This window comes from Cydia fagiglandana, chromosome 4, assembly GCF_963556715.1.
Source record: "Cydia fagiglandana chromosome 4, ilCydFagi1.1, whole genome shotgun sequence".
NCBI classification, from domain to species: Eukaryota; Metazoa; Arthropoda; class Insecta; order Lepidoptera; family Tortricidae; genus Cydia; species Cydia fagiglandana.
In genome coordinates, this window is record NC_085935.1 from 2445425 (window position 1) to 2458664 (window position 13240).

General features: G+C 42.6%; 1 protein-coding gene across 1 annotated transcript; it reads left to right on the forward strand.

Moving 5' to 3' along the window:
* The first annotated feature begins 10 nt into the window (after positions 1–10).
* LOC134663469 (uncharacterized) lies at positions 11–12218 on the forward strand. Its single transcript, XM_063519840.1, has 3 exons — positions 11–206; positions 11113–11250; positions 12070–12218. The coding sequence occupies exons 1-3, from the start codon at positions 90–92 to the stop codon at positions 12145–12147; spliced, it is 333 nt and encodes a 110-aa protein (XP_063375910.1). The 5' UTR covers positions 11–89; the 3' UTR covers positions 12148–12218.
* The last annotated feature ends 1022 nt before the right edge of the window (positions 12219–13240 follow it).

The following is a 13240-nucleotide window of genomic DNA, read 5'->3' on the forward strand; positions in this document are numbered from 1 at the left end:
CACGCTCGGGCAGTTCGACGACGTGAAGGACGCCGACATCGTGGCGCTCATCCGCGGCTGTCCAAACCTCACGGTACTGTACTGTAGCCATGATACCGGGGCCGACATGGAGGAACAGTCGCCTCACGTCGCTGTCGCTCGGGCAGTTCGACGACGTGAAGGACGCCGACATCGTGGCGCTCATCCGCGGCTGTCCGAACCTCACGGTACTGTACTATAGCCATGATACCGGGGCCGACATGGAGGAACAGGCGCCTCACGTCGCTGACACTCAGGCAGTTCGACGACGTGAAGGACGCTGACATCGTAGCGCTCATCCGCGGCTGTCCGAACCTCACGGTACCCGGTACTGTACTGTAGCTAAGATACCGGGGCCGACATGGAGGAACAGTCGCCTCACGTCGCTGTCACTCGGGCAGTTCGACGACGTGAAGGACGCTGACATCGTAGCGCTCATCCGCGGCTGTCCGAACCTCACGGTACACGGTACTGTACTGTAGCCATGATACCGGGGCCGACATGGAGGAACAGTCGCCTCACGTCGCTGTCGCTCGGGCAGTTCGACGACGTGAAGGACACCGACATCGTGGCGCTCATCCGCGGCTGCCGGACCCTCACGGTACTGTACTGTAGCCATGATACCGGGGCCGACATGGAGGAACAGTCGCCTCACGTCGCTGTCACTCGGGCAGTTCGACGACGTGAAGGACGCCGACATCGTAGCGCTCATCCGCGGCTGTCCGAACCTCACGGTACACGGTACTGTACTGTAGCCATGATACCAGGGCCGACATGGAGGGACAGTCGCCTCACGTCGCTGACGCTCGGGCAGTTCGACGTCGTGAAGGACGCCGACGTCGTGGCGCTCATCCGCGGCTGTCCGAACCTCGTGGTACTGTACTGTAGCCATGACACTGGGCCGACATGGAGGAACAGTTAGTTTTTTGGCTTAAATTTCGTTTCCGTTACAAGCTTTTATCGCTGACATGTACTTTTCTTTCAACAGGGAATACCTATCATCGAAACAAATTCGAACAAACCCAAACACAATTAGGGTTTCATCTTTTTATTCCAGAGTAGGCCATAGGAGGCTACCATCCGTGTCCATTATTAGATCAGTATGTATGCAACGACGTATCAATCAAGTTAAATAAAAGCTCGTAACAGTCATAAACCGCAAAGGTTCTATCTCCCATAAACATTTTGAATTTCGCGACTCTTCTTCCTGACGATATAGTACAGCGGCCAGGGGGCCTCCAACACTAATCGATGTGACTGGACAGTATACTACTGACAAGTGGTATGGTTGTATTCGGTAGAGTGTACTGAGTACGAAATAAGGACTTGTCACTTTCTAAGACTGTGGGGGGGTTAACTGTGACGTCACAAAGATGGCGGTCCCGGGTTTCAAATTTTAGATAATTACTCGGCAAGTTATTATCAGATTTTCAAAAATGAGGTGTCCTGTGATAGCTGGTGAAATGTAGGTTAAAACATGCCATGTAACTAAAAGTGTAATTTAATTAATTATTTTTTTAATTACAAAAATCTGAAAACATAACATTGGTCTTTTTTTTGTAGCCCAAAAAACACAATGACAACGTCCACTTAGATAAAAAATATGTTATATAAATAATTTAGGTAGATGATTAAGCTACACGTTACTTCTTTAATTATGTGAATCCGATAATAAATAAGTAAACTACGATGATTATACCGCGGGCGCGGCGCAGCGAACCGCGCGCGCTCGGTTACTTGGAGGTGCGGGCGCGACTGAGAATGCTGTACTGTATATCAAAAACTACCTAACATTTTTAAACGAGTGATATATCAAATGAAAGATATTTAAATAACCAACAAAACGTGGTTATAAACTGGTCCTTGTCATCTAATAATAAGTATATAGAAATAAGCAAACAATAAAAAACCCAAAAAGTAGTCACTTCAGTCACAGAATAAATAATAGTACTACCGTACAGAAAGGAAACTTCCTACAAAACCGAAGTTTGACAGCGGTTCAGGGTCGAATCATGCTATCCCTTGGGTTGGGTTGTCAAAATTCAAGTGATTATCTTATCTGTGGTCGTGCACGCAGAAGGAAGTCAAGTGGTGCCAACCCTAATAATTGCTCGGAGCAATGCTGAGCCGAGCGGAGCCGAGTTTGACCGATCTCAGGAGTTTCGCACCCCTGCTTCAGTGTCGATTGGACTCATTGTATTATATGATTTACATATACGCCAAGCATGAAAAGGTAATCTAATAAATGTGACTAAAAACAGTTTACGGCGTTTTGACGTAAAAAGTTACTTGATTTATCATCACAAGATATATTTGAGTACATTATTGTTGACAATAATGTACTCAAATCCTTGAGGCTTGAGGCTCGAAGTCGAAAGTAGCCTCCCAGCTGAGATTAGAGATTAAACAATTAGTCCAAAAAGAGGGTTCGTTCCCACAAGGGTGGTGTCTGTCCCCCCCTGATGTAGTGCCTACTACTAGACTCAATGGTGAAAGAGTTCAACAGGGGGGTATGTACATGCAGGCTTACTCTGACGACGGAGTGTTACTAGTGAGAGGGACGGTTTTTAAGGTCGTAAGAGATATAATGATACGTGTATAGAGAGAGGACTGGATCTCAATCCGTCGAAAACAAAGCTAGTGTTATTCACTAATAGAAGAATAAAAGAGATGAAACCCATAAAGATGCAAGGTATAGAACTAGAAATGGTGAATGAGCTGAAATATCTGGAAGTTACTCTAGACAGTACGCTCAGATCAGATACAAACTCACATCAAGGAGCAGACGGCAAAAGCCATAAGAACACTATGTCAATGCAAAAGGGCACTATGTCAATGCTCGGAATCTGACCTGAGGGACGCGACAGTCAGGGCTGTCAGCACCGCTGCTTTCTGGGCATCTACTGTTTAGAGTTTTATAGGAACCTCGACACGAGAGAAGTAGAAATCCGCTGGATCTACATGGCAGTGATATGTACTACCCAGGGTGCTATATGGGGATATGAGAACGACCCCGACACATGCAATTGGAGGTAATGCTAGGTTTGAAGCTTGGAATGGGGTGGAGAAGAGCTACTGAACAGTGCTATAGAATGAAAGCATGTAAGGAATGGAGAAGCTACGTGGACAAGAGGCACGCGCTGATACAAAGAGAGGCACCATCAAAATTTGAGATGTTGATGGCCAATACCGACCTAATAAAAAGGCAGGAGATAATTGATAAGAAATACAGGGTACAATATAGGAGAGAGAGACAACTGGAAGGTGGAAGTCAGACACCCGACGACCATCTGCTTTACGAATGGCTCAAGAAGAAGCTCAACGAAACTAGCATAGTGATCCCTAAACTGGGAGAGCAAGTATCAATATCACTGTGCAGATATGCGTATTCCAAGCAGAGGTATGTGCAATAGCCCGCTGTGCACGTATAGTTAAAGAGAGTGTGCAGCAAGAAGGCGCTATTGTACTGATTGTAATATATACAGATAGCCAGTAGGCAGCACTAAAGTCACTAAAGAAAATATCGAACACCTCCTCTCTCGTAAGAGAATGTCGAGAAGAGCTTAACTCGATAGGCAAATAAAGAAGTGTCGCGGTGGCATGGGTACCTAGGACACTAGGGAGTGACGGGAAATGAGACGGCGCACGAACTGGCGAGGATATTTTTTAAATTTATTTATCATGAAGTACACAACATTTTTGTCACGAATTATATTCCTCGCCAAACTGCGGTTGCAGTTTGTTGGCGAGGATGGAGGCGGAGACGGAATATAATGGGTCCGGAACCGGCTCTGCCTATGTCAGCGAATGTTACGAAAGGAGTCATAGAAAAGGTAAATGGATGGAGATGGAAGCACAGTCGAAGATGATGAGTAAAGGTATAAGATCACAGGAGAACCAGGTATCTTTTGAAACTAGGTAAGAGCAGTCTGAGACTACTGACGGGTATCATTACTGGTCATAAAACCCTCAACAGACCTCTTAAGATAACGGAAATTAGTAGAGACACCTCCTGTCCACACTGTGATAAGGAGGAGACTAGCTTACACTTACTACCTTACTAGCAGAGTGTACTATGTATGTGGCATCGCGATATGATACATTCGTTAGAGACACACTGAAAGAAAACGAACTAAAGGACGTCGAACTTAAAGATGACAGACAGATGACAAATACATTTTTGCTGGTGCTTTTTCTAATATTTAAGGGTAAGTGTGTTGTTATAGATTATATTAACGGAAAAATTTAATGTTGTAGATGTAGTGTACGGATGCCCGGCCGGAAGCAGACGGGCTGCTACCTAATCACGTGTAGCGTCCATTCAGCCCAATTCCCTGAGGTTGGAGCTGCAGGTTACTGTCCCGGCGGCATTTCCACACCATTCTCCTCAAATCTTTTTGTTTTCCTGCAGAACAGATGTCATCTTTTTTTTTTTATTATGAATGGGCTTACTCATGGCCACAGACTAGCCGACCGATCTTTAAGTTCGACGTCCTTTAGTTCGTTTTCTTTCAGTGTGTCTCTCCCGAATGCATTATATCGCGATGCCACATACATAGTACATTCTGCTAGTAAGGTAGTAAGTGTAAGCTAGTCTCCTCCTTACCACAGTGTGGACAGGAGGTGTCTCTACTAATTTCCATTATCTTAAGAGGTCTGTTGAGGGTGTTGTGACAAGTAATGATACCCGTCAGTAGTCTCAGACTGCTCTTACCTAGTTTCAAAAGATACCTGGTTCTCCTGTGATCTATACCTTTAGTCATCATCTTCGACTGTGCTTCCATCTCCATCCATTTACCTTTTCTATGACTCCTTTCGTAACATTCGCTGACATAGACAGAGCCGGTTCCGGACCCATTATATTCCGTCTCCGCCTCCATCCTCGCCAACAAACTGCAACCGCAGTTTGGCGAGGAATATAATTCGTGACAAAAATGTTGTGTACTTCATGATAAATAAATTAAAAAAAAATCCTCGCCAGTTAGTGCGCCGTCTCATTTCCCGTCACTTCCTAGTGTCCTAGGTACCCATGCCACCGCGACACTTCTTTATTTGCCTATCGAGTTAAGCTCCTCTCGACATTCTCTTACGAGAGAGGAGGTGTTCGATATTTTCTTTAGTGACTTTAGTGCTGCCTACTGGTTATCTGTATATATTACAATAGCGCCTTCTTGCTGCACACTCTCTTTAACTATACGTGCACAGCGGGCTATTGCACATACCTCTGCTTGGAATACACATATCTGCACAGTGATATTGATACTTGCTCTCCCAGTTTAGGGATCACTATCTAGTTTCGTTGAGCTTCTTCTCGAGCCATTCGTAAAGCAGATGGTCGTCGGGTGTCTGACTTCCACCTTCCAGTTGTCTCTCTCTCCTACATTGTACCCTGTATTTCTTATCAATTATCTCCTGCCTTTTTATTAGGTCGGTATTGGCCATCAACATCTCAAATTTTGATGGTGCCTCTCTTTGTATCAGCGCGTGCCACTTGTCCACGTAGCTTCTCCATTCCTTACATGCTTTCATTCTATAGCACTGTTCAGTAGCTCTTCTCCACCCCATTCCAAGCTTCAAACCTAGCATTACCTCCAATTGCATGTGTCAGGGTCGTTCTCATATCCCCATATAGCACCCTGGGTAGTACATATGACTGCCATATAGATCCAGCGGATTTCTACTTCTCTCGTGTCGAGGTTCCTCTAAAACTCTAAACAGTGGATGCCCAGAAAGCAGCGGTGCTGATAGCCCTGACTGTCGCGTCCCTCAGGTCAGATTCCGAGCATTGACATAGTGCCCTTTTGCATTGACATATTTATTTATTTATTTATTTAATCTTTATTGCACATAAGGAAATACACTGTACAAAAGGCGAACTTAATGCCATAAGGCATTCTCTACCAGTCAACCTTTACATAGTGTTCTTATGGCTTTTGCCGTCTGCTCAAGGATGATGTGAGTTTGTATCTGATCTGAGCGTACTGTCTAGAGTAACTTCCAGATATTTCAGCTCATTCACCATTTCTAGTTCTATACCTTGCATCTTTATGGGTTTCATCTCTTTTATTCTTCTATTAGTGAATAACACTAGCTTTGTTTTCGACGGATTGAGATCCAGTCCTCTATCTATACACGTATCATTATATCTCTTACGACCTTAAAAACCGTCCCTCTCACTAGTAACACTCCCTCGTCAGAGTAAGCCTGCATGTACATACCCCCCTATTGAACTCTTTCACCATTGAGTCTAGTAGTAGGCACCACATCAGGGGGGACAGACACCACCCTTGTGGGAACGAACCCTCTTTTTGGACTAATTGTTTAATCTCAGCTGGAAGGCTACTTTCGACTTCGAGCCTTGACAATAATGTACTCCAAAGATGATAAAATCAAGTAAATTTTTACGTCAAAACGCCGTAAATTGTTTTTAGTCACATTTATTAGATTACCTTTTCATGCTTGGCATATAAACATACTAGCTGTGCCCGCGGCTCTGCCCGCGTGGAATTCGGTTTGTGTCAGTAAGCGGCTAATTTCTAATCCTAATTTCTCTCCCTCTCCCCTGGAGGCGGAACTTGAAGTCAAGTTGACAGATGGATATGCTAGAGGACTGTAGTCCAGATAAAATATTTTAAACTGCACTCCAAAATCATTAGTTTTATTCGCCCTTATTCAAATTTTACACGTGATTTAAACGATAGAGTAGTTGGTGTAAATCGGACGATACAGTAATGTAAGTATAGGTACGCGCGCGAGCGAAAGCGAAGCGGCCTGCCTGGCTAGAGCGCCACACACCGTGGTCTTCTTCAGACTCCTGAGGAAGACCGCGTGCCGTTTGTAAACTCAGTGCGTTGCGAGACTTTTGCGAATGATTCTATTTTTTTCGGGAAGGCATAGAAAAGCGTATAAAATATGCGAGTCCCAAATCGTTTGACTCCGCAAACGACCAGTGCCGGATTAAGATATTTTGATGCCTAAAGCATTTCTAGACCATGGTGCCCCCTCTCCCTAGGGTCATCAAGATAACATTGAATTCTTTTGGTAAACTGAGTGGTGTTCATTGCCGCATTACAGCTGAGAATGGAAAACAGTCACATCATTTCATCACGAAAATTGACAGTGCCGCAGCAGTAACGTTGCAACAGAGTAATGCTGCTGTAATCGCCATATCTTAGTATGTAAAAACGCGAGCGAAGCGAGCGCGAAATTTTTTCGATATAAAAACGCAAATTGATAGACAGTTGTACATATTTACTTTTAGTATGGAAATCAGTTACATCATTTTATCACCCAAGCCTTCTTGAGCTTACTGTGGGACTTAGTTAATCTGTGTAAGAATGTCCTATAATATTTATTTATTTATTTATCACGAAAATTTAGCAACAGAGTAATGCTGCTGCAGTCTCCACCCGAATGTCACCTTTGTCATATCTTAGAAAGGAATTGAAAACGCGAGCGAAGCGAGCGCGAAAATTTAGTGATATAAAAAACGCAATTTGATAGACAGTTTTACAATTTTTACTTTTAATACGGAAATCAAACACATCATTCTATCACTAAAATTGACAGTGCTGCAGCAGTAACGTTGCAACAGAGTAATGCTGCTGCAGTCGCGACCTGAATATCACCTTTATCATATATCAGAATGTGATTGAAAACGCGAGCGAAGCGAGCGCGAAAATTTTTTCAATAAAAAAAACGCAATTTGATAGACAGTTGTAGATTTTTACTTTTAGTAGTTATGGAAATCAGTTACATCATTTTATCACGAAAATTGATAGTGCTGCAGCAGTAACGTAGTAACAGAGTAATGCTGCTGCAGTCACCACCTGAATGTCACCTTTATCATATCTTAGAATGTGATTGAAAACGCGAGCGAAGCGAGCGCGAAAATTTTTTCAATAAAAAAAACGCAATTTGATAGACAGTTGTAGATTTTTACTTTTAGTAGTTATGGAAATCAGTTACATCATTTTATCACGAAAATTGATAGTGCTGCAGCAGTAACGTAGCAACAGAGTAATGCTGCTGCAGTCACCACCTGAATGTCACCTTTAACATACCTTAGAATGTGATTGAAAACGCCAGCGAAGCGAGCGCGAAAATTTTTTGATATAAAAAACACAATTTGATAGACAGTTGTACATTTTTACTTTTAGTCCCAACCAGGCGCGAACCCAGGATTTCATACAGAGAAGGGATGGGACAGTTTTTTATTAGCCTAGCTTCGCATAGGGCTCGATATTTAAGGGCCTCAGCGAGGTTGTTTGATGCAAGAGAGGTGAAAAGATGCAAGAAAGCAGAGCTTGGAATTGACCAAGTGAATTAAATTGGCGAAGTGTGAGCAAGGCAGAAGGCCCAGCTGCGAAAGAGGAAAGCTTGGATTTGGATCCACGCCCAGTCGCCCAAGTGTAATTAAAGTAGAAGATCAACTTTGCCGTAAGGTAGAAGGCCTCGCATAAGACCTAACGCCGAACTGCAAAAGAGTGGCTTGAAATCGAATCTATGCATGTAATCACGTCTCTTCTACTGCTGGCTCTTTGGCTTCACTCGAAAGCGCTACTTGATAGGATGCTTTTAGTTTTCGGCTTTCACTGCAACCTAACTATCAAAGTTTTAAAAGGGACCCCCGTTATAAAACTTTGACGGTTAGGTCTCAGGATCGCGGCTAAGGCGCAACTCGGCTTGGCCGAGAAATCTGGCGTGCAAGACAGCAAAATTCGCTATAAAATCGGTAACCTATGTCGAAAAAATCGGCTGGCCGCTAGCCCGAAAGCAAGATTTTTTTCCATGACTTTAAGGGCCTCCGCGTAAGGTCAAATCGAAAGCCTACGTTGGAGATGTTCTTTTGTACCCTCACTCTCTTACTTGATCCCTACGACCCTTCGTTATTAGATGGGTAATTGTACCTACACGTATAAAAGTTTCATGTAGGTACCTACTCCACGACGACTGCAATGCTGATGCAGCCTGCGCGTTTTTATTGCCTATGGTTTTGGTGCCCCCTAAACGTGGTGCCGGTATGCAGGTGGTGGTATGCAAGTGCTTATTATGCTTAAAAGGGTTAATCCGGCACTGCAAATGACAGAGGTCAATGCTTTTTTTAGGGTTCCGTACCCAAAGGGTAAAACGGGACCCTATTACTAAGACTTCGCTGTCCGTCCGTCCGTCCGTCCGTCCGTCCGTCTGTCACCAGGCTGTATCTCACGAACCGTGATAGCTAGACAGTTGAAATTTTCACAGATGATGTATTTCTGTTGCCGCTATAACAACAAATACTAAAAAACAGAATAAAATAAAGATTTAAATGGGGCTCCCATTCCCATACAACAAACGTGATTTTTGACCAAAGTTAAGCAACGTCGGGAGGGGTCAGTACTTGGATGGGTGACCGTTTTCTTTTTGCTTTTTTTTGTTTTTTTTTTTGCATTATGGTACGGAACCCTTCGTGCGCGAGTCCGACTCGCACTTGCCCGGTTTTTTTCAATGTACCCACCTTCGTGGCCATTATTAAGTGCGAGGCGATACCTCCGTATGAATATGGATTTGATACGGGTGCGATATTAATGACGATTAGGTATAATTCATGATGGAGAAAATTTATTATAGATTTATACGCGTGTTGATATGTGTGTTTATTTTACCACTACGTAACTATGTAAACTCATTTTTAGTTTTCTTGATTACTTAATGTTTACTCAGTTCCCCAAAAGATGGCACTGTGCAATGTGGGGCAATTAATTTACTGTCGTTTAATTTTGTTGAATTTTAATTTATTAAATCAACATAATTATTCCATTATTTTTGGTGATATCCGTAACCCCTCTTCTAAACTTATAGTTAATTTGGCAAAATCTTTCCTCGGTAGCTTATTCATGTCACAACGTATTAAATTCAGCGCCATCTGTTAGTTTACCAGGGTACTCACTCAATAGTGGTAGCACATATTTGAAAAAAGTTTGCCCCTCCTTACTAAGTAGCGCCATAAGATTCAGGGGCAAACTTAAGTCAATCGAGTGTTGTGGCTAACCCCCCTTTTAGGGGTTGAATTTTTATAGCCTATGACCTGACCGGGAATTTTCTCGACAGATTAGTAAAGTTTTCATCAAAATCCGTTCAGCCGTTTTCACGTGATGCGCGTTCAAATAAACAGACAAACAGATAAACAGACAAACAGACAAAAATTCTAAAAACTTTTGGAACGTGTTCTGTTATCGATTCTAAGTATCCCCAGCCAACTTTTTTTCAAATATCTTCCATGTACAGACTTTCGACCGTCTTCAGCTTTATTATATGTATAGATATGTAATACAATGAGTCCAATCGACACTGAAGTGACTTCTTTTTGGGTTTTTTATTGTTTGCTTATTTCTATATACTTATTATTAGATGACAAGTACCAGTTTATAACCACGTTTTATTGGTTATTTAAATATATTTTATTTGATATAGCATTTGTTTAAAAATGTTAATTTGTTTTTGATATACAGTACAGCATTCTCAGTCGCGCCCGCACCTCCAAGTAACCGAGCGCGCGCGGTTCGCTGCGCCGCGCCCGCGGTATAATCATCGTAGTTTACTTATTTATTATCGGATTCACATAATTCAAGAAGCAACGTGTAGCTTAATCATCTACCTAAATTATTTATATAACATATTTTTTATCTAAGTGGCCGTTGTCATTGTGTTTTTTGGGCTACAAAAAAAAGACCAATGTTATGTTTTCAGATTTTTATAAATAAAAAAATAATTAATTGAATTACACTTTAAGTTACATGGCATGTTTTATTCTACATTTCATCAGCTTTCACAGGACACCTCATTTTTGAAAATCTGATAATAACTTGCTGAGTAATTATCTAAAATTTGAAACCCGGGACCGCCATCTTTGTGACGTCACAGTTAACCCCCCCACAGTCTTAGAAAGTGACAAGTCCTTATTTCGTACTCAGTACACTCTACCGAACACAACCATACCACTTGTCAGTAGTATACTGTCCAGTCACATCGATTAGTGTTGGAGGCCCCCTGGCCGCTGTACTAATATTGGTTCGCCAGAGTACCCATATAACCCTGGGATCCGTGTCCGTGCAGGAGCTGACGGTGACGGGCACGCGGCAGCTGACGCGCCGCCTGCCGGCGCGGGCGGCGGCCGCGCGGCGCGCCGCGGCGCCCGGCCGCGTGCTGCAGCTCGACCTCAGCTTCACCAATCTCTCGAGCAGCCTTTGTGTGGTAGGTAGCTCTTATTTTCTTCATAACAAAGTCGCGTCAAGATTTTGAACACCTCGCCCGCTTAGCAACTTCTGTTGCTGACTGTACCTACCATCTCAAACATCACACTTTATAACTTTCTCCACGTACAGAAAATTAGCTTTTAGGGGTTGGCCCGTAGTATACGTAACATTTTATATAAGTACTTATAGAAATAATGTAAGTTAGCTGTTAAATAGATACCTAAATTACCTAAAAGCGTTACTACATGTGATATTAGGTTAGTTACAAAAGGTGTAAGAACACCTTTAACCTTTCGTATGCCAAGAACACCTAGTCGTCGTTACTAGTCGTGCCCACCGCGCCAAGGACAACAGAAGTCCTACCGCGAACGTTTCGACGTGTTGCCTCCCTGTCACACTTACGTACGTATTTACAAGTGCGACAGAGAGGCAAGACGTCGAACGTGGTTCGCGGTAGACCCTCAGTTATAGGTGAACCTTATGACGTACGCTGTCAAAGTAACCTTTACAATATCAAGTAATGGCTCCTCTACACGATGGCCCTTCATGTAGAGGAGCCGGCGAGCCATAAGGTTCTGAGGGGCTACCGCGTAAGTCAAATTCACAAATTGCGGGATCTTTCTCTTTTACTCCAATGAAGGCGCAATTAGAGTGAGAGAAAAATGCCCGCAAATTGCGAACTTCGATGTTCGCGGTTATAGGCCTGCTTTACTAAAGCTCACTTGCGCCGGGGCCTTGGCGTGTCAGTGACGTTTTTGTTTATAAATAAAGCGTACAAAGGGCTAATATTGTTATGTACCTATTTTATTTTTTGCAGGAAGATACCGATGCCGATGGACCATATCCTGAGGTTTTGAGAAAGAAGTATGAGGGCTTGGATATAACATTTTTCTAAAATAAGTACATATGTTATTTTAAGCAAAGAAAATACTTTATGCCAATAAAAACTAATAATTGTTGATCTTTTTTACTGGGACTTATTATGCGCCGAGCGATATTATGCGCCGATACAGACGTACTGCAACCCGACTGCAATTTGTATGGAAACTGCACGCCGACATTGCAGTTGGAGTCTGTCTCCGTCCGTCCATCAAGTTGCAGTCCGTCTGTAGCCACCCAAACTTAGAATCATACCAAAGAGAATATCATACCCAGGTATTAAATTTACGTATGTGGGCAAAAAGCATGAGTACCTATAATTTTTTTTAAGGTACTTTTTACTGGAGAGGTAAGGTACTGGAGAGATGTTCTACAGGCTCTACAGCAGCCCTAACTTCATTTGGCTTATACTCCCAAAAACCAAAACTAAAGAGGTAGAGTAGTAACTATAAAATTTTGTTATCTGCAGCAGATCAAGAAATTACAATTTTCGTTTTTGCGTTAGGCCCTCTTGTAGGTGCTCGTCATGTGCTATTTCTAAAAAAAGAAAATAGCTATTCTGGCGTTTTTTGATCACATAAACAATTGGCCAGACTTAGGGCCGGTACAGATGGACTGCAACTTGTATGAGAACTGCACGTCGACTGCCCGACGTTCCAGTTCAAAGAATACAATACTTTGCAGTTCCCATACAAATTGCAGTCCGTCTGTATCGGCCCTAACATACCTACAGTATAACAAGTTTGTGAAAACGGTTTGGAATTGTTCGGTAAATAAATAAACGAAACAACAATATTATTAGGTATAATATCTAAACTTTACTAGAGAAGTTGTTAATATCTTATTTTTACAACAAAAAGTTATCCTCTAACTCTAATCTAATAAATAAAGCAAAATACAGGAAATCGTCACATATCTCTTATTGCTTTATTTGCGTAGAGGTAGGTAGTAGTTTGGTTATAACTTTATAACTTATTTATAAGGCACTTGTTCTGCGCGCGGCTCCGCCCGTATCATTCGATTTTTCACTTCTCCCTCGGGGGGTGAATTTTAATAAAGTAGTATACCTAAGCCCATTTCTACGGCTAATGATAATGTTACAATCTCGT